At 61.5% G+C, this 18,881-nt stretch overlaps 6 protein-coding genes across 6 annotated transcripts; 4 read left to right on the top strand and 2 right to left on the bottom strand.

The window, feature by feature from the left end:
* Window positions 1-1,880: 1,880 nt before the first annotated feature.
* On the top strand, window positions 1,881-4,606 carry VTJ83DRAFT_591 (uncharacterized protein; the record flags this gene model as incomplete). The annotated part of the gene is made up of 2 exons (XM_071012562.1): window positions 1,881-2,426; window positions 2,507-4,606. 2 exons carry the CDS (start codon window positions 1,881-1,883, stop codon window positions 4,604-4,606), a joined length of 2,646 nt encoding a protein of 881 aa, XP_070869944.1.
* A 942-nt stretch (window positions 4,607-5,548) lies between these two features.
* VTJ83DRAFT_590 (uncharacterized protein) lies at window positions 5,549-7,560 on the bottom strand (the record flags this gene model as incomplete). The annotated part of the gene is made up of 3 exons (XM_071012551.1): window positions 5,549-6,548; window positions 6,621-7,127; window positions 7,184-7,560. The coding sequence occupies 3 exons, from the start codon at window positions 7,558-7,560 to the stop codon at window positions 5,549-5,551; spliced, it is 1,884 nt and encodes a 627-aa protein (XP_070869943.1).
* Window positions 7,561-8,755: 1,195 nt separating this feature from the next.
* VTJ83DRAFT_589 (uncharacterized protein) lies at window positions 8,756-9,516 on the top strand (the record flags this gene model as incomplete). The annotated part of the gene is made up of 2 exons (XM_071012539.1): window positions 8,756-8,880; window positions 8,979-9,516. 2 exons carry the CDS (start codon window positions 8,756-8,758, stop codon window positions 9,514-9,516), a joined length of 663 nt encoding a protein of 220 aa, XP_070869942.1.
* Window positions 9,517-12,402: 2,886 nt separating this feature from the next.
* On the top strand, window positions 12,403-13,133 carry VTJ83DRAFT_588 (uncharacterized protein; the record flags this gene model as incomplete). Its single annotated transcript, XM_071012528.1, has 2 exons — window positions 12,403-12,615; window positions 12,735-13,133. The coding sequence occupies 2 exons, from the start codon at window positions 12,403-12,405 to the stop codon at window positions 13,131-13,133; spliced, it is 612 nt and encodes a 203-aa protein (XP_070869941.1).
* Window positions 13,134-13,661: 528 nt separating this feature from the next.
* VTJ83DRAFT_587 (uncharacterized protein) lies at window positions 13,662-14,695 on the bottom strand (the record flags this gene model as incomplete). The annotated part of the gene is made up of 3 exons (XM_071012517.1): window positions 13,662-13,755; window positions 13,864-14,385; window positions 14,478-14,695. 3 exons carry the CDS (start codon window positions 14,693-14,695, stop codon window positions 13,662-13,664), a joined length of 834 nt encoding a protein of 277 aa, XP_070869940.1.
* A 1,979-nt stretch (window positions 14,696-16,674) lies between these two features.
* Window positions 16,675-18,727, top strand: VTJ83DRAFT_586 (uncharacterized protein; the record flags this gene model as incomplete). Its single annotated transcript, XM_071012506.1, has 4 exons — window positions 16,675-16,836; window positions 17,003-17,285; window positions 17,362-18,146; window positions 18,233-18,727. 4 exons carry the CDS (start codon window positions 16,675-16,677, stop codon window positions 18,725-18,727), a joined length of 1,725 nt encoding a protein of 574 aa, XP_070869939.1.
* Between the last annotated feature and the right edge of the window lie 154 nt (window positions 18,728-18,881).

Below are 18,881 nucleotides of genomic sequence, written 5' to 3'. Positions count from 1 at the left end.
AAGGCCATACAAGATACCTGAGAGAGAGAGAGGGAGAGAGAGAGAGAGAGAGAAAGGCCAAACTTCAAGTCGAGATGATGGGAGCAGCTGGGAGAATGTCGCCAAGTGTGCTTGGTGTGCCTTGGGGGACAAACCAATGGGCAGCTCCCAACGTTCACCAAACCCCATGAAATACCATGAAGACCGGTTCGTTATTCCTGGGAGCACATTCCACCCAACAACTTCATTGGTCTTTTTTTTCCCTCTCGGCCTTGCTCACGAGGAAGTCAATAGAAAATGAAGCGTGGTGATGATGCAAGACCGTTCAAGGGCGCCAGGCCAGGAACCTCATCCTCCTGTAAGGGGAACCCAAGACCATGGCTTTCAACCCTAACCCTGAGATGATTCATCCGGCGTCTGCAGGTGGTTGTCGGCACACGTGGGACTCTTTTGTTTCTTGCGTAGACGCAGCCGCATGAAACGGCAGGGAACGTGTTGGACAAGGTCCATGATCATGACTGTCGCCCCAACAACCCAAGTCAGTCAACGGACGAGTCGCGGACATGAGGTGGGTGTTGTGTGGCGTTGCAGGTGGGTGAGCCGCTCAGACTCCAGCAAGCCAGCGGCCACTGGATGGGCGGGTAACATGAGGTGCTTCGACATTGACAACCCGAAGACACCAGATCCCTTCCATGCCAGCAACGTCACCACCCGTGTTCCAGCACGTGGCCAATCAGGGCCTGGCGGTAGGCAGTCAAGCTTCCCTCTTGCCCAGTTGCCGGTCTGTGGGCAAAGTCCCTAGCACCAAGGTGGTTTCAGAGAGGTGTAATAGAGTAGTACCATTGATGGTGGTGAGAGCAATAGGAGTAATAGCAGTCAGAGGAGTACCTACCTTAGTTGTCTCCCAGTCTCAGTTGGATGTCCCTAGTATAGGTAGTCGGCAGTGCTACTAGTCGTACGAAGCACGGAGTAATTTCTCTACCTCCCTACCGAGGTCTCTGAGGCAGAGCGTATAAGTCAAACCCCGACAGCCTGATCCCCCAGATTTCGGGTGGATCACAGCGTGGAATCTTTGGTTCCACCCTGGAAGGGGAGTCGATTCGTCCCCACCGTCTCGGCTCCTGGGGGGAGCCCAGGACGCTAAGTGACCAAGAAAGAGGGGGGAGGAGGGTACCTACTGTGTATGTATTATTATACATACAAGCGCTGAACCGCAGGTAACTAGCACCTACTGGAACTTGTCCACAGGACGGACCCACCCAGCCCACCCGCCCTCCCCGTCTCTCGCTTCTGGCTCGCTCGTCCTTTTTTTTTTTTCTTGTCTTCATCAGCTCTTCCCCACGACCAAATCCATCCTCCCGTCGGCTCCTGTCATGATCTTGGCAAAAGCCAAGCAGCAGCCAGCCAGTCGAGCCAAGTTCCAGCCTTGGCATATGCAACTCCCAGCGTCCTCGAATTCCACCATCTCTTGGCCGAAGCGTCTTGTAGATTGCTTGTTGCTTCCCTCTGTCGCGATCCGCGTCTCGGTCGGACGCTCTCCGGAGCCCTGTCGCCCTCGACCCTCCGCCAGCCTTCCCGCCCGGGTCGCATCACGTTGCCTTGCAAACCTCTCCCCCTCTCCCCCCCCCCCCCCCCCCCTCAACCCCTGTCCAATCTAGCCGACGCTGGGCCACCACCATCTCGGCTTCTCAGCTTGCGTCTCACCCGACCCTTCCACAATCACGACACGCCAAACCTCCCCCCAAAGCCCAACCTCCCTTCTTCCTCTCTCTCTTTCTCTTCCTCCGCCTTGCCCGCGCCGCTGCCCGATCCGCCTCCCCTCCCACGCACGCAACAAGCCCCCTCCCCCCCCAACCACTACCACGCCGTCCGCTTCCGCCTCACGCCTGCACCAAGCATAGATGGGCTTCTCCAGGAAGCCATCCGACACCCGCACCGCCCATCCAGTCCCCGCATCCGCCCCTGCCTCTGCCCCCGACGGGCCCTCGTCGAGCAGCAGCAGCGCCAGCGCCAGCACCAGCACCAGCTTCTCCCTCCTGTCCCGCCTCTCCGGCCTGTCCCTGCGCTCCCGGTCCCGCTACATTGCCGACTTTCACATCCGCCCCGCCGAGCCCCATCGCAGATATGCCGCCGGCGACGAGGTCCAGGGCGCCGTCGTCTTGACCGTCGTCAAGCCCGTGCGCATCACCCACCTGGTCGTGTCGCTCCACGGCTACATGCATGTCTCCAAGGGCCCCATCCTGTCGGCGAGCGACCAGCCGTTCGATCCCGCCGACCCATCCGCGAAGCCGCGCCGCGGCTCGCGCGCCAAGAACGCCGCCAACGGCTTCGTGCGCCTGTTCCAAGACGAGCAGGTCCTCAGCGGCGACGGCAGGCTGGACCCGGGTCGCTATGAGTTCAACTTCCACCTCCTCTTCCCCGCCGAGGGCTTGCCAAGCAGCATCGATGTGCGTCCCCAGGCCCCGAAACCAACCGACGCATTCGAATCGCAACGGGTGTGTGGCTGACTTGTGAGGCGGCGAACCAGTTCGAACGCGGGACCATATCCTACCTGATCACGGCAACCCTGACCCGGCCGCCCTCGATCGGCACCAAAGTGCCGCCAAGGACGACGTGCGATCGCAAAATCCACCTGGTCGAAAGGCTCGACATCGGGTCGCTCGCCCCACCTCCCCCGAGCACCATCTACCTCGAGCCGATCTCCAAGCGGGCCAAGAAGAAGCGACAACCATCCACAGGCGGCCCCGTGAAACCCCCGCCGATCACCCCGACAACCTCGGCGACCGACGCCGTCGTGCCAACCCTCGAACCCGACCTGGCCCGAGCGAACGAAAACTCGACCGAAGGTTCCCTCTCGGTGATCGGCGAGGACCCGGAGATCGCGCCGCCCGGAGAACCGCGGCGCCCGCAGAGCGAAGTCACGAGCGTGAGCGGCGAGAGCGCCGCCAGCGGGAGCACGGGGCAGAGCCGATCCGGCGACGCCGGTCATGGGCTGACGACCACGACCGCGACCGCGACCGCGACCACGACCACGACGCCGTCCCCGGGGGGCAAGAAAGCCTCGGCGGTGAAGGAGCGGACCATCACGGCCACGATCGAGCTGCCCAAGGGAGGTTGCATCCCAGGAGACACGGTGCCCATCAGGATCTCGGTGCAGCACATCAAGCGGATCAAGAGCATGCACGGCGTCATCGTCACCCTGTACAGGCTAGGCCGCATCGACTCGGCCCCGCCGGCGCTCTCCAAGGAGCTGACGGACGCGGAGGCGCGGCAGCTCGAAAAGGAGGAGTACTATCCGAGGTCCAAGACAGGCCTAGGCGGCCTCTCCCTGTCGGCGGCGGGCTCGTGCAGCGTGTACCGAAAGGATCTCTCTCAAACCTTTGCCCCTCTCATCATCGACCCGGGCTCGCTGTCGGCCACCTTGACCACGTCGGTCCGCGTTCCCGAAGACGTGTTTCCCACCATCAAGGACACGCCTTACGAGATGATCTCGTTCAACTACCTGATCGAGGTGATCGTCGACCTGGGGGGGAAGCTAGCCAACCAGATCCAGACGGCCAAGCCTTCGGGCGCGAGGATCAACCCGGCGACCGGACCGCTCGGCGTCTCCGGCACGCCCTACGACGGCAGCACTGGCCCGTTGACATCTTGGAACACGAGCATCATCGATACCGACCGGCTCCGACGCCAAAAGGGCGTCATCTGCGCCGTGTTTGAGATCGTCGTGGGGACCACGGACAGCAGCCGGGCCCGGGGCAAGGCAAGGGCGAAGCCGGAGCCATCGCTACGCGTCTCGTCCTCCCAGGAGTCCGCCGCCCAGGTCAGCGTTAGGAGAGCCTTTTCTGCAGCCGTCGCCAACGAGGACCAGGATGCCCACGCGGCCCCCGGCGATGACTACGCCCAGGCGTACACATCCCCAACCGGGCTTCCCATCCCGCAAGCGTACCGGTACTGGGATGCTCCACCACCACCGCCGCCGCCGCCGCCGCCACCACCACCACCACAGCAACAACAAGAACAGCAACCACACCCCTCTGCACCTCATTACATCCCTCCTCCGGAATTACCCGACGAGCGCACGCTCACGGAAAAGGAACGCCTCCGCCGCGCCGAGGAACGGCTCCTCCCCAGCCAGCCGCCACCTGCACCCCCGATCGCAGGCCCATCCATCTCGCACCTCCCAAACGGCGACAACATTTACGATGCCGAGGACCTTGCCCCCGTCCCCGGTCACCAAGATGCCCTCGCGACCCCGTCCGCCCCAACCCTCGAAGACCTGTCCCGCCCGTGCCCTGCCGCCGCCGACCCGAACGAGGACAAGCTCGAGCGAGAGCGCCGCCGGCTGCTCGCCGAGGCGAGCGCGCCTCTCGAGTTCCCGGAGGATTACGACGGCGGCGCGGGCCCTTTGGTCCCGGGCGGCTCGGGCGTCGCCGCGCCGAGAGAAGAGGATTTCGCGCCCTCGGCGCCCGTGTTGGATGAGGATGATGAGGTGGGGAATTACGGAGCCGGGTATGCATATGCGTCCGGCTCTGGGTCTGCGGGTGGCATCGCGGCGGAGGGGTCCGAGATGCCGGCGGCTGTGAGGAGGGAGCAGGCTGAGGAGCCGCTTCCGAGGTATGAGAGGTGATAGGCTACGCGGTTGCCCTAGCAGGTCATGCGCGAGAAGCGATGGTACGGCGGTTGGGTAGGTAGGGCAAAAACCTTTGGTGAGGATTTCGTAGTAGCGTCCTGGGTCTGCGGTGTTTGGTGCAGGATCGGCGGTATATACCAGGTATCGGCCTTTGATTTTTTTTTTTTTTTTTGGTTTCTTTATTTTTTTGGCGTTTGCCATCTTCTCAAGTAACATGAGCATGATGGGCATGGCTGGTGTTTGGTTGGCAAATCAGGGGTTGGGCGGTGCGGTAGATCTTGGTTCCTTTTATCAGGGGGGTCATAGAGAGGGGATTGCGGTTCCATCTTTTGCGTTTGGAATGGTATTATCCGACTCCAACAATACCCGCTTCTTCATGTTGTCTGTTTGCTCTGTTGGGGATTTTCTTGGCGGGTGAACCGATCAAGCCTCCCTTTCCTGTGATGCTGTTTTTTTGTCTGTCTGACACTTGTTCCATGGAGATGGCTCATGATGTCGGTCCCTGAATGTCGTCATCATACTTCATTTTTGTTCCTCTGTAAGTATTCTAGACATGGTCATAGCATGCTCGTCATTGCGTCATTGCCGAGTCGTAATAATCCCTTACCCCTTGCTGCCCCCCTAACCCGTCTCCCTGTATCCGCTGCCATGATGAAACCGAGAACCAAGCCAGGATGATCGTCGTGATATCTAGTAAGTGCAACGACGCCAAAAGTACCAACCAAAGAGATGAGAGAGAGAGGGTATCCTTATGTTCTTGCCTTGGAACCAACGCATGAAACGAAAGAGAAAAGAAGGAGGGAAGAAGAAAAAAAAAAAAACAAACACCGAAGAGACGGACGTTCAACAGGCCGACGAAACCACCGCCGTGTGGCTCAGCTGGTCAGAGGAGGGAGGGGGTCAAGGTAGGCCCCCGTGAAGCCATCCATCGCAAGGATTTCACGGCTGCCATCGGTCCGCTTCTAGCTCCGCCGGCGGCAGCCGCGGTCCGTTTCGTGCTCCTTGTTCTTTTGCCCCCGGGGCAGCAGCTCCATCGCTGCTGTTATAACCACCCCCGCCGCCGCCCAGGACAGGCGAGCGCGCCCTCGAAGAAGGGCGAGAACAAGACCCGTCGAGCTCGGCCCACCACGCGCGTTCCCTCTCGCGCGCGCTGAGGGCCGGGCTGTGCGGGCGGCGCGGGCTGGGCGGCGTCGGCTCGTGCTTGAAGCCGAACGCCGCCGTGGTGGGGCTCGGCGTGCCGACGAGGGTGGTGAAGCCTGAGCTGTTGCGTTGGTGATGGCTGCGAGGGGGGTATTCTTGTTGTTGTTGTCGTTGTTGCTGTTGTTGTTGCCGCTGCGGCTCATGATGGGCGGGGGGTCGGTAGTCACGAGAGCGACGTGGCTGGTGATGGAAGTCGCCTCCGTGCCGAGGATGGCTGCTTGCGTCGCTCGCCCCCCTGGATCTCGCGCCGCCGCCGCCGCCGCCGCCGCCGGCATTGTCAGAGCTCTCGGAGGAGTACGGAGTCGGGGGTTGGAACTGCTCGGCGTGGTGCGCCGGCGAAGCGGGCGCAAAGTGAGGCAGGATGCGCGGGAGCGCGGGCTGTCTCTGGTCCATGCTCCGCGAGGCGCGGTAGGCGTCAAAGGACGGATCCGGGGGTACGTGGCGATCCCCATCATGGCGACGACGGCTGCGTCGGCGGATGGAGAGGATGATGAAGCCGGCGAGCAGGATGGCCAGGGCGGTGCTCCCTGCGGCGATTCCGGCGATGGTCCCTGCGGGAAGCGTGCCGGACGGGCCGGGTTCGCCGGTGGGAGAAGGCATGGCGGAGGCGGCGGTCGTGGAGGCGGAAGCAGGGGCAGGAGAGGGGGTGGCGGTGCTGGTGATGGTCACCGAGGATGGCGGGAGGGGGGTGAGGGTGATGGTGGAGGTTACGGTGATGGTTGTGTCGGCCGAGAGGACGCTGGGTTCTGTCAGCAGGCTTTGCTCCATCCGGGGAGGGAAGGGGAAGGAGGACGGATCTGGTTGGGCATACCGCGTCATGGTTTGACGAAGGGTGGTTCGTTCGGTCGAGGTGGTGTGAACGGTGGTGGTGATGGCGGTTGTGCTCGTGGTTTCGATATCGACGGTGGTCGTGACGAAGACGGTCACCGTGGCGCCATCTCGGCGTCTCAAGACCGCGGCGATGCCCTCTGCCACTTCCGGCTCGGCTTCCCGGGAGCTTTGCAACGCCGCGGGAAGCAAAAGCTCGCGGGCCCTGGCCTGTTGCTCCCTTGAGCGGGCAAGATGGGGAGTGCTGACGGCTCGTTGGTAGAGAGCCGTGACCGTCGCCCACACCACGTCCGTCTGGGTTTCCGCCGTCGAGATGGTGATGTAGTCGGCGGAAATGATGGTTGACGTCTCGATCTGGGCCACGACAACCGTGGTTCGTTGCGTGACGGTGTGTGTCAGGGTCCGAAAGACGGTCGACGTGAGGGTGAGAGTGGTGGTTGCCGACGACGACGATGACGACGACGATGATGATGAGAGTGGCGGTAGTGTTCTTCAGGCGAGTCAATACTCGGTTGCCGTCCTCGCTCTCTCCAAAGGGTGACTGACACCGGAGGTAGACACTTTCCACCGGAGCACGTCTGGCCAGGCGGACAGCAGCCCGTTCCGCAGCACACGCTGCCGCTGTCGCAACAGTGCTTGCTCTCGCCCGTGCAGCAGGTTCCGCAACGCGGGCAGAACTCTACCGTGTTGCCGAAGCAGTAGCTGGAGCCGTTGGGCAGGCAGTCCCTCTTACCGATGGTCCACCCCCGTTTCCAGCGGCCGGCGAGGGCCTGGGTTCCCGGGACCGGGTCGGATCCGGCATGGCCGGCGACAGGCGCGGCGCTGGTCCCGAAGCTGCTCGGGTTGGCCTGGGTGACGTCGATAGCTCCCCCGACGAGGATAAGCACAGCCAGCAGTCGGCCCCACGAAGGACGCATCACCATGTCGGCTCATTGCGACCCTATGTACGACCGGGAAGGGTAGCCGGAGCTTGGTGGTGTGCCGCGGTGTCGCGGGAACACGGTTTTATTTCCTCTCCCGCAGGGGATAGGCCTCTCTGCCCGCCCCCCCTCCCGTTCTACTCTACTATATGTGCGTACACGCACGCTTTTTGGCTCTCCCTCCCTCTCTCCGCAAGGCTCACCGCGTCCGGACGACGACAAATCAGGCGGCCAAGACGTGGCATCGTTAGGTCCTGTATGTATGCTGCACACCGACATCTCAGCTGCTCAGCACCGCCAGAACGGGCAGCGCGGTCAGGCTGCATGCGGGCCAGGCCAAGGGCGGGGCTGGCGGCGGAGGTGCAGAGGCTGTCGTGGGGGAGCCATTGAGAGGCTGGAAACACCGGGCTTGACGCAAGCTATCGGCCAGGGCAGCGCACATGGTTGCCTCTGGGAGCCTGCTGCAGCACGCACTCGGTGAGATTGGGGAGTTATGAGGAGGTTGGTTGGGCATGGAGGGCATGGAGAGCGTTGGACTGTGATGGGTTGAAAGACGCTCGACTCGAGCCATCCTCCGTTCACAAGCCGAGCCGAATGCGTCCTCGGCTGCATGGATGGATGGATGGATGATGATGATGATGATGATGATTATGGCATTTCATGGCTGCGTCTCCAACCTGTTTCAAGCGTAGGGCTGTTTCCGGGCGTTCGTGGAGAGCAGGATGCAACGATGATATGCCACTTTGGGGACGAGTTCTGTTTGTAGAAACAGGCCTTTTTGTTGTCAGGGACAATGCAATCGAACACAGGGCCCTCCGGTGCTCCGATAGGTTGGTCGGGTTAGCTAAGCGAAGGTACGTACCTGCCTACCCCACACCCCACCTCACCACTCCCCCGCCAAACCTGGAAATGCCTACTGTGGAAACTTGGAACCCGGGCTCAGCTTGTTCCCCCCTCTCACTCTCCCGTCCCCAAGCCTCTGCCCCGACCGAGCCTGGCCCCAACCTGAGTTGCTGCCCCGCGTCAGGTGCGGGTCTGAACACCTCGTTGACGCGCATCTCCAATTTTCTCGAGCTACCACTCAGGTACCTACCTTACCGACTTGAAACGTTGAGGCTGGGATCGGGGGGAGGTTGAAACTCGAGCTACCATCACAACAAGACAGCCACCCGTGGCAGAACGGCGGAGACCCTTCCTCATGGACATTGACGACATCCTCCGCGAAGTCGACCCGACTTTCCACTCGGTCCCGCTAGAGAAGCGAGATCTCCAGGAGTTGACGCGGGCCTGGGTTGCGGAGCGATCGGCCCCGGAGCTTCTTCCGTACGCATTTTCTCTCCCAGGCATGCATGCTCTTGTGCTCGTTCTTCTTCGGTCGATTTGGCAGGGGTGGCTAATCCCAACGCTTCCCCCCCTCGCAGCTGGCCCTCCCATGGCTTCTTCGAGCGCATCAACGACAACATCAAGCGCCAGATCGAGCGCGTCGAGGACATGACGGGCGACATGGACCCCAAGACCAACTTCGCCCTCATCGTCATCCAAACCGAGCTCGAACGCTACCGCTACCTGGTCCGGAGCTACCTGCGCGCCCGCCTCGCAAAGATCGACCGGCACGCCCTACACTACCTGTCGACCGACGAGCTGCGCGCCCGCATGTCCGACGTCGAGCTGGCCTACGCGACCCGCCACCAGGCCCTGCTTCACAACCACTACCTCTCGTCCTTTCTGTCGTCCTTTCCGCCCAACCTGCAGAACCTGAACGACTCGGCCGGCATCAACATGGTGGAGGCGCCCGATCTCGACTCGGCCGTGTTTGTGCGCCTGCTCCGCGACACCCTCGTCACCGCCAAGGGCGTCGAAGACGACGACGCGGTGACGGTCAAGGCCGATGATATCCTCATCCTTCGGTGGTCCGACGCGAAGCCGCTGGTGGAAGCCGGGAGCGCGGAGCTGGTGTAAGGGAGCCGAGGGCGTCAAACAGCACGTCGCGGCGGTTTGGCCGCATCACCAGGGGGCATCCGGGGCCATCCGGGGCTCGCCCGCGGCCGACCTTTGCGTCATGAGATTTGGCTCACGCAGATCACTGCCCTGCTCGGACGGTCGACTGCGGAGGGCGGCCGTGCCAATGTCTGGGAACAGACCCTCGAAAAAAAATGGCCGTTGCACATCACGGCCATTTCTGGTCAAGGGGCAAGGGACACGGAAACCCTGCGCATCCGTCACGCTGCATGGTTCCTGATTCCGCACGTAGCTGGCGGCGCGAACCTTTTTTTTTTTTTTTTTTTGGAACTCGCTTCTCAACAGCAGCAGCAGCAGCAGCAGCGACACCAGCAGCAGAACCGGCACCAGCATGAGCAGCAAGGCGTTTCGTTGATGCCCTTTCTCCTCCCGTTGCAAAGGTTCCAAAGGACCACATCCAATCCAACGGCAGTTGTTGCCCTGCCCAACCCGGCCCGAACACAACCCTGCATCCGCTGATCGGAACCAACAGCGGATGGGGATCTCGGTTGCCGAATCCATGTGGAGAGCCCACGACAGCCATGACCCATGATCAGCTGGGCCGATTCGGTGGAGAAAGGTTTTAATTAAGCATTGACAAGTTCCGCCACAAATAGCTGCCAGCTAGGTGCGCCGTGGGGTTCGCAGGACCACGCTGGGATGTGACCGTCATGGCATGATACCGCCGGCGCTGGAAAGTTCTGTTGGTTTCGTTCCACCCCCTTTCATTCCAATGTGGCGGCTCGCCAGGACGTCTCTTGTTCTGTTGGAGGCTACTGCGTATGCTATCGTGGTGGCACAGTATGCACACTGTGCGGTGGGCCGCCGGTCTGCCACGTCGCCCCTCCTCGGCCTGTGGCCAAGACGGGTTGGCGTCAGGCCACACGAAAAGGCGCTGTTGGACCACGGACAACAAACGTGAACGGCCTCGCACACTCTGCACTGGGACCCAGGGTTGCACTCGATAGAGATCCCACCCGCCATCGCGACGGGGGTTGCGCAGATGCTCCAAAGGAGACGACCAGGAGCGAAGAGGGCGATGCCGGCGGCAGAAAAAGCCTCCATGGAACCCGTCGGTCGACAGCTCCCCAAGCTCGTCGACGTCGGTCGGCGTCTGCTCAAGCGGCCGCAGCTGAAACGCCAGGCGCTCGCCTGCTCCGAGTTCCATTGGATCGTCAACTTTAGCGGCTCGGCAGGGAATCGGCGGGGGATTGCCAGGGACGGACGTCACAAGCCAACAATGAATGTGCGTGGCTTGCCCCCTGGTTCGGCCCCAACCAGCAGCGACCCAACCAAACGAAATCCCCCGCCCGGTGGGTTGCCCGACGACGGATGCGCGGCAGCTCGCGAGAAACAAACATTGAGAAACCCCCGGGCCAGGAACGGCTCCCATTGAGGAATCGTTGTGTGTGTGGCTGAGAGCTTGCTTTTTGCCTGCAGCCTTCGTATCTCGCCTCAGGAGCTTTCTCGATGTTTCCTTGGGTTCGGCACCCCCTCTCGTCGTCGAACCGCTCGCCTCGGGTGCGCGCGACCCAGGTTACACCAAGCGAGCCATGACATCGTGTTTTCCAGGGGGGTTTTGTTGCGGCGCGCACGGCCCGGGCAGCTCGCGTCGCCAAGCCGCCCTGATACCTTCCGCCTATGGGGCCCGTGATTGGTGCCCGGAGTGATCGGACGGCCAGATCGGGGAAAACCAACGACCGGGGGGGTTTCAAGACAACCGCAATCTTAAACTTTTTTTTGCGCTGCACGCGCCCTCCCTCCCTCGGCAGGGACTGGGGGGGAGACAAAAAAAAGGCTTTTCTCGTCACGGCAAAGCCGCCGCCAGGTTGGCTGGTCAGGTGGTCGTTCACTTCGGGTTGTTACCGACAGGGCTCCTGGGGAGGCTCGTTCTCGAGGTGTGATGTACTGCGTATGTTTAACGAACTAGTTGGTGTACATACGGTGTAGATAAGTTGCTCACGGTGGGCTGGCGGTGTACAGTACGCAGTATGACAACGCGTACACAGTAGCAAAGGAATGGGCGCGAACCCGAAGGAGGGGAGGGGGGGGGGGGGGGAAAACAGGGCCATGGCCCGTGCCAGACAGACGCGGGCAGCCCGGCCAGCTCACCATGCGGGAAGCTCCATGCCGGCTGTTCTGATCGCTCGTCTCTCGTTCCGTCCAGCGTGGCGCCAATGCGACGGCGGGTTTTTCCTAGGTGGCTCTCCTCGTGTTTTTTTGTGTGGAAACCGGGCCACGGTAGCACACAGTGTGCGGTGGTGCACAGCCCGCTAGGTCGAGTGGATTCGGTGCTGGCCGACCGACCCCCAGAAGACCCAAGGCAACGTGAACGAACTAGACGAGGCCACGCTCCCGCTTGCTCGCCGGGCCCCCTGCTTTGTTGTTGCTGGTCTTGGGTAGGAGCGCGCCCCAGGTCCCAGATCGCGGGAAGGGAGGAAGGGAGGGGGGTGGTGGGCAGCAGGGGCCAGGGGGCCAGGGGGGGCCCCGGCGCAAGGATGAGCAGAGCACAGCAGGCCTCTCAACCCACACAATGTACCTGGAACACAAACAGTCCGGGCGGCCAGTCTCCCGTCACCCGGGTTGGCTGATGGGACGGTTCCCGGTTTATTAAAGAATGCAGGCTCCCTCCCACGGCGAGCCTCTCTTCCTCCCTCTCGTTTTGACTTGACCAACCCCCCCGTCCCAACGACTCTCGTTCAGTCCGTTCCGGTGTGTATCATCTAGTACCTATATATACCCCGACGCCTACGCGCACGCTCTTTGAAGCAGCCATTCGCTTCCTACCCACCACGAGTAATTTGTAATATTTTGTTTTTACCCTCCTCTCCACCCAACCCATCCAAAATGCGCGCTGCCACGATCCTCTTCGCCGCGGGCCTCGCCCTCGTCAACGCCCAGACGACGACCACGAACCAGGCCGCCACCTCGGCCGACCCGGCCACGGCCGCCCAGACCTCGGCCCTCAACGAGATGGTCAAGTGCGTTGAGGCTTGCCCCGTCACCGACGTCGTCTGCCAGGCCAGGTGCATTGCCGTGCCCGCTCCCAACGCGGCTCAGGTATGGCTCCCTCTTCTTTTTGTGCCTTGCCCTTCCCTGGTGGGAGGGGGAGGGGAAACAACATCAAAATACATACGACACGTTCGTACGCTAACCCGCTTTTCCACCCTCCGCATCAGGTCAACGCCACGACCGACTGCGTCGCTGCCTGCCCGCAGGGCGACGGCTCCCCGGCCGAGACCCAGAAGTACAGCGATTGCGTGAGCAAGTGCATCGGCGACCACTACTACACCCCGACCCTCGGCACCCCGTCGCCCACGGGCGCCGCCGGCAACGGCAACGGCAACGGCAATGGTAACGGCAACAGCAACGGCAATGGCAACGGTAACGGCAACGGCAACGGCAATGACAACGGTGACAACAAGGACGGCGAGGGCGATGGCAACGGCGACGACAAGGACGGCGAGAACAAGGGCGGCGACAGCGGCAGCTCGGGCGAGAGCGCCGCCTCGGCGATGAACGTCGCCGGCGGCGTGCTGGGCCTGGTTGGCTTCGCCGCTGCCGTTCTGGCTCTCTAAACGGGATCATCACCATGGCCGACGGGTTATGGGGTTGATGGTTGGGTGTGTTCATTCTTCAGAGAGGGGAAATGTTTTGTTTTGGTACTCTACGGAGGAGTATATGGAGACAGGAAGGTGGGGGGGTGAAAGGGGTTGATTGACGACTCAATGAACGTAATTTTTTGGATTGGGGGATGGGAGGCAGAGTCGTACAGTTGAATATAATTGTCAACAAAAAACATTCCATGGCAATCGTCATCATCTTTTCGACTGGGGCAGAATGTTGCGATGGGAATCTATACCCCCTGATGACGCTTTTGTCTGCCTTGGCAGCGTCGTGTCACATGAAGGTTGTTCACGTCATGAGGTTGTTATTGCTTTCCTGGGCGTGGGATGCATGTGTGGGTGATGTGTTACGTGTGCTCGGCGTCGGATGGAAGTGGGCCTATTACCTCGGAGCCCTTTTCGTCTGATAATAAACATCTTTTGTTTTTTCTTTTTTTTACTTTTTCGCCTTGCAAGAGGGTGAGGGGGAAAGGAGGTGTCCTACGGTCCCCGCGGCTTCACCTCCTCAATCTCCGTGACCCACGGCAGGTTGAGCCGCTTCATCTCAACCGCGAGCTGGAAGAGATAGTCGAGGCTACGGGGGAGGAAAAGAAAAAAAACACATCGTCAGCCAGCGTCTCCTATACGCTCGCGGCAAGTCCTCCCTCTGATCCTCCCGCATTCCCCCGGGGATGGCTCTCACCTCTCGCACTGCGTCTTCGCCTTGTGGACGTTCTCCCCCCACACGTAGACGCCGTGGCGGCGCACCAGCACGGCGTACGTGTCCGGGTACTTCTCCATGGCCTCCTCGAGGTACTCGGTCAGGTCCTCCTCGTGGGCCGTGTTCTCGATGACGGGGATGACGAGCGTGTCGTGGTAGCCCAGGTTGCCCGCCTTTCCCGGCCCGCGGCCGAAGCCCTTGATCTGCTCAATGTTGTTGATGCGGAACTCGCGGTCGCGGCCGGGCCCCTCGGCCTCGAGCAGCAGCGTCACGAGCACCGCCCACTGCGAGTGCGTGTGGATGCAGCACCCGGCGCCGCGCCGCGTGAAGGCGGCCAGGAAGAGCGGCGTGCACTGGCTCGGCCGGCCCCCGGGGGGGCTCCGCAGGTAGACGCGCTGCCGCCGGTCGGCGAGACCCCGCTGCGCCTCGAGGGAGAGCACGTACATGTCGGACGGCCTCATGAGCTCCTTTTGAACCCCCGAGGGCGCGATGTAGACGAGGTCACTGGAGGGGGATCAAGGCGCACCATGGGTCAGCAGCGTTTGGGACTTTTTTTTCTTTGCGGCCGGCTGTCGCAGCCGTGTGCGCACACATACTTGTCGCGGATCGAGGCGCCGCCGCCGGTGCCCGTGACCCAGCCGAGCGTCCAAAACTTGGCGCACAGCGAGGGAATGAGGTTCGCTGGGTGGTTGGGGTCGTCGGACTGGACGAGATGGTCATTATTGCTGTCGTTGTTGTTGTTGGTGGTGATCGTGGCCGGGACCGGGGCCGGGGCCGGGGCCGAGGCCGTGTTGCAGCTGCAGGACGATGCCATTGTAGAGGAGGAGGTGGTGGTGATAATGGTGGTGGTGCTGCTGCTGCTGATGATGATGTCAATCTCGGGGGCCGGGCCAATGGGCGGCGGCGGAGGAGGAGGGAGGGGGGGGGGGGGGGGGTGGATGTTGGTGGATGTTCGGTGCTCCGGTCTGGCTCGGAGCGCCACAGCTCGAAGGAGGACACCGGGGCTTGGGTGTGGCGATTCGGCTTCTGTTAGGTCTGCGGATCTCTCCCTGTGGCGTGGCCTCTCCCCCTTCGAGGTCCACGTAACGCGTATATCGAGGCTATCTCGTTCCACCGACAGATGGTTGTTTGCGTTGCGGCAGATATTCCCTCGCAATGAGGCTATTTGGGGCTAAATGGACGACAAGGAAAAGCCGTTTTTCTCGGAGGGGTTTCTGAGCCGAGTCGCCTGCGCTTGGCATGCCGAGGCGGATGCACATGCGGCCACTTTTTGCAGACGAGGCGTCGGCATTGGACCATGGGAGAATGGCTGCAGCCCAGGGAACGTCATCGGCCTTTTCGATTGAGCCAGTGGATCTGCATACGGTAGAGCCGGGCCCGGGTGGCATCATGGGATGTATACTATAGTCGCACCAAGGCTAATCTCCGAGCTATCCTCCACGTGTCTCTTGTTTGTCTTCCTTTGCATGCTAAGACAAACCCAACGGGGCCCGTCGCCCCAGACGACCGTCCAAACAGGAGACAGCTTGAAAAAAAAGAAAGGCAGAAACAGGCCAAACGGACTCTGAGACGATCGGCTTCATGCACCACACGGCCACCAGGATTGCCTGGTTTTCAGATGGCTCTTTTTGTGCTGTTGTGTTTCGGGAGGCTTTGTCTCAGGCCCGACCTCCTGTGTTCCGCGAGCAAACTGAAGACAAGCAGCTGCAACAACAACAGCCAACGAACCGCAAGCGGGTTCTCGGGCTGCCGCTGACTATTACTGCGTACACAGCGGACAGAGGTCTCTTGACACTCTGTGGGATGACAACATCCGAAAATCCCACCTCGTCACACCGTGGACGTGAACCAGAGTAAGGCGACGGCTTTGTATTGTGTACACCGTGTTATATCGCGTTGGGTAGCCCAGGAAAGGTAGGTAGATAGGTGAAGGTGCCCATCGATCCACCCGTGGACATGTACCCGACCAACCTTACGGGCCTAAGGTAGGTAGGTACCTTCAGCGATAGGTAATATTAGTACCTGAATTTGCCGTGGCGTCGAGTGCCGCCCGGTGGGACGCCAATGAAGTCAGGTCCCCGAGATGCGTGGATGGGCATCCGTGGCCACAAAAGCACGACAACCCAGAAAAGAAGAAGTCTTCAACAATGGATCTTATGGGCATTTTCATTTTGGGTGCTCCATGCATCGTGCGTATGTATATGGTGGAATGAATGGACAACTTGAACTCTTAAAATAATGGATGCGTGGCAAGGTAGGTTGGTTGCATGATGCTCAAGTTTCCCTACGGCGGTGGTTGGGACCACCACCTCATCAGGTCCTTACAGATCCTCAAAGATCGTCATCCAAAGGCAGCGGCCGGCCAATGAGGGTGGAAGGTTCCAACGGGTTCGACGTCCTGGCACGTTGTGGTTCGTTCGACCAGGTCCCCCGGCCCCCCCCGGGCCCCCCCGGTCCCAATTGGCCCCAATTGGGGGCGCCCCCCCCGCAGTGAGCCAGTGCCGCTGTACCGCAGCGAGAAAGTGGAAGCTCAGAAGCTCCGAGTTTCTGATAAAGAACACGTTGTCCGAAAATCGTGGCCCGGCTTCAAATTCACCCACTCCGGCTTCCAAATCGCCAGCTGGAGCTTCTTCTCCTTTCTTCGAGCTCCGGGAGCGACATCCAATTGATTGACAACTCCATCCCCACCCAATTGAATCGTCGTCATCGTCTTCTTCCCTCCTCCTCCTCCTCTTCCTGTCCTTCACCTGCACTGCGCTTCATCGTCTCCCTCTTGGTGCTCCGCTCTGCAAAATGAAGTTCAACGTTGCCGCCGCTGCCGCCGGCGCCGCCTTCCTGGCCGGTGGCGTCCGCGCCGAGGACCAAAAGGTGGTCAAGGACGAGTCCTCGAGCTCCAGCTCCTCCTCCGTCGCCGAGTCGGCGACCAAGGCCCTCCCGCCGCTGCCAACCTTCACGGTGAGTCTTCTCGCATGAATGGGGTTACCCCGCGGAGGCTTTCCAAGGCCCCCCCCCCCCCCCCCCGGTAGCGCGCCTGCGCCGACGGAACGGGCCAGGAGCCAGCCGGCCTGGGTCCGCGCTTATGCAGTCCGGTGCAGCATGCTGACGCCTGTTACGCCTACAGCCCAGCAAGATCCAGGCTCCCTTCCTGGAGCAGTTCACGGAGGGCTGGGACAAGCGGTGGAAGCCCTCGCACGCCAAGAAGGACACCAAGGGCTCCGAGGAGGAATGGGCGTACGTCGGCGAGTGGGCGGTCGAGGAGCCCACCGTCTACAAGGGCATGGAGGGCGACAAGGGCCTCGTGGTCAAGAACGTCGCCGCCCACCACGCCATCTCGGCCAAGTTCCCCAAGAAGATCGACCCCAAGGGCAAGACCCTGGTGGTTCAGTATGAGGTCAAGCTGCAGAGTACGTGGCTTCTTGTTCCCCCCCCTCCCCCCCTTTGCCTGGACCTGTTCGCGGGGCTGACGGAAGCGCTTTGCAGACGGCCTCGAGTGCGGCGGTGCCTACCTGAAGCTGCTCCGGGAGAACAAGGCTCTCCACCAGGAGGAGTTCTCCAACGCGACCCCCTACGTCATCATGTTCGGCCCCGACAAGTGCGGCCACACCAACAAGGTGCACTTCATCTTCAACCACAAGAACCCCAAGACGGGCGAGTACGAGGAGAAGCACCTCAGCAGCCCGCCCTCGGCCAAGATCGTCAAGACGTCGGAGCTGTACACGCTCGTCGTCCACCCCAACAACACCTTCGTCATCCAGCAGAACGGCGAGCAGGTCAAGGAGGGCAGCCTCCTCGAGGACTTCACCCCTCCCGTCAACCCGCCCAAGGAGATTGACGACCCCAAGGACAAGAAGCCCGAGGACTGGGTCGACGAGGCCAAGATCCCCGACCCGGATGCCAAGAAGCCGGATGACTGGGACGAGGATGCGCCCTACGAGATCGTCGACGAGGAGGCCACCAAGCCCGAGGACTGGCTCGACGACGAGCCCCAGACGATCCCCGACCCCGAGGCCGAGAAGCCCGAGGACTGGGACGACGAGGAGGACGGCGACTGGATCCCGCCCACGATCCCCAACCCCAAGTGCGCCGAGGTTTCTGGCTGCGGCCCCTGGACCAAGCCCATGAAGAAGAACCCCGCCTACAAGGGCAAGTGGACGGCGCCCTACATTGACAACCCGGCCTACAAGGGCCCCTGGAAGCCGCGCCAGATCAAGAACCCCGACTACTTTGAGGACAAGACCCCGGCCAACTTTGAGCCCATGGGTGCTGTGAGTAGCCCCTCCCGCGCCTCGCCCCGGCGGCGCCCTTGAGCAAGGAACGAGCCAAGGCATGCTGACAGGTGACGTTTTGACAGATTGGCTTTGAGCTCTGGACCATGCAGAACAACATCCTCTTTGACAACATCTACATTGGCCACTCGGTCGAGGACGCCCGGAAGCTCGCCGAGGAGACCTTCTTCAAGAAGCACGAGGTCGAGACGGCCCTCGAGGAGGCCGAGAGGCCCAAGGTGGAGGACAAGCCTCTGTCGCCCAACGACCTCAAGTTCCTCGACGACCCCAAGAAGTACATCACCGAGAAGCTCGACCTCTTCCTGACCATCGCCAAGACGAACCCGATCGAGGCCGTCAAGTTCGTGCCCGAGATCGCCGGCGGCCTCGCTGCCATCCTCGTCACCGTCATTGCCGTCGTCGTCAGCCTCCTCGGCGCCGGCTCGTCCCCGGCTCCGGCGGCCAAGAAGGAGAAGGCCGATGCTAAGGACAAGGCCAAGGACAAGGACGCCAAGGCTTCGGCCACGGGTGCCGACACGGGCAAGGAGGCGACCAAGCGCACCACCCGGAGCCAGTCGTAACCGCCACCATCGTCCATCGGAAGAGGGAGGGAGACTTGCCAGGTGTTGGACAAGTCGTTCATGATGGTGACGGCCGTCTGAAATCCGGAGGGGTTGTTGTTGTTGTTGTTGTTGTTGCTGCTGTTGTTGCTCGCAAGGCGGTGCTCGTTTGCTT

This window comes from Remersonia thermophila, chromosome 1 (genome assembly GCF_042764415.1).
Source record: "Remersonia thermophila strain ATCC 22073 chromosome 1, whole genome shotgun sequence".
NCBI lineage: Eukaryota > Fungi > Ascomycota > Sordariomycetes > Sordariales > Chaetomiaceae > Remersonia > Remersonia thermophila.
Note: the sequence above shows the minus strand (reverse complement) of the source record. Positions and strands in the feature narration are given on the sequence as shown.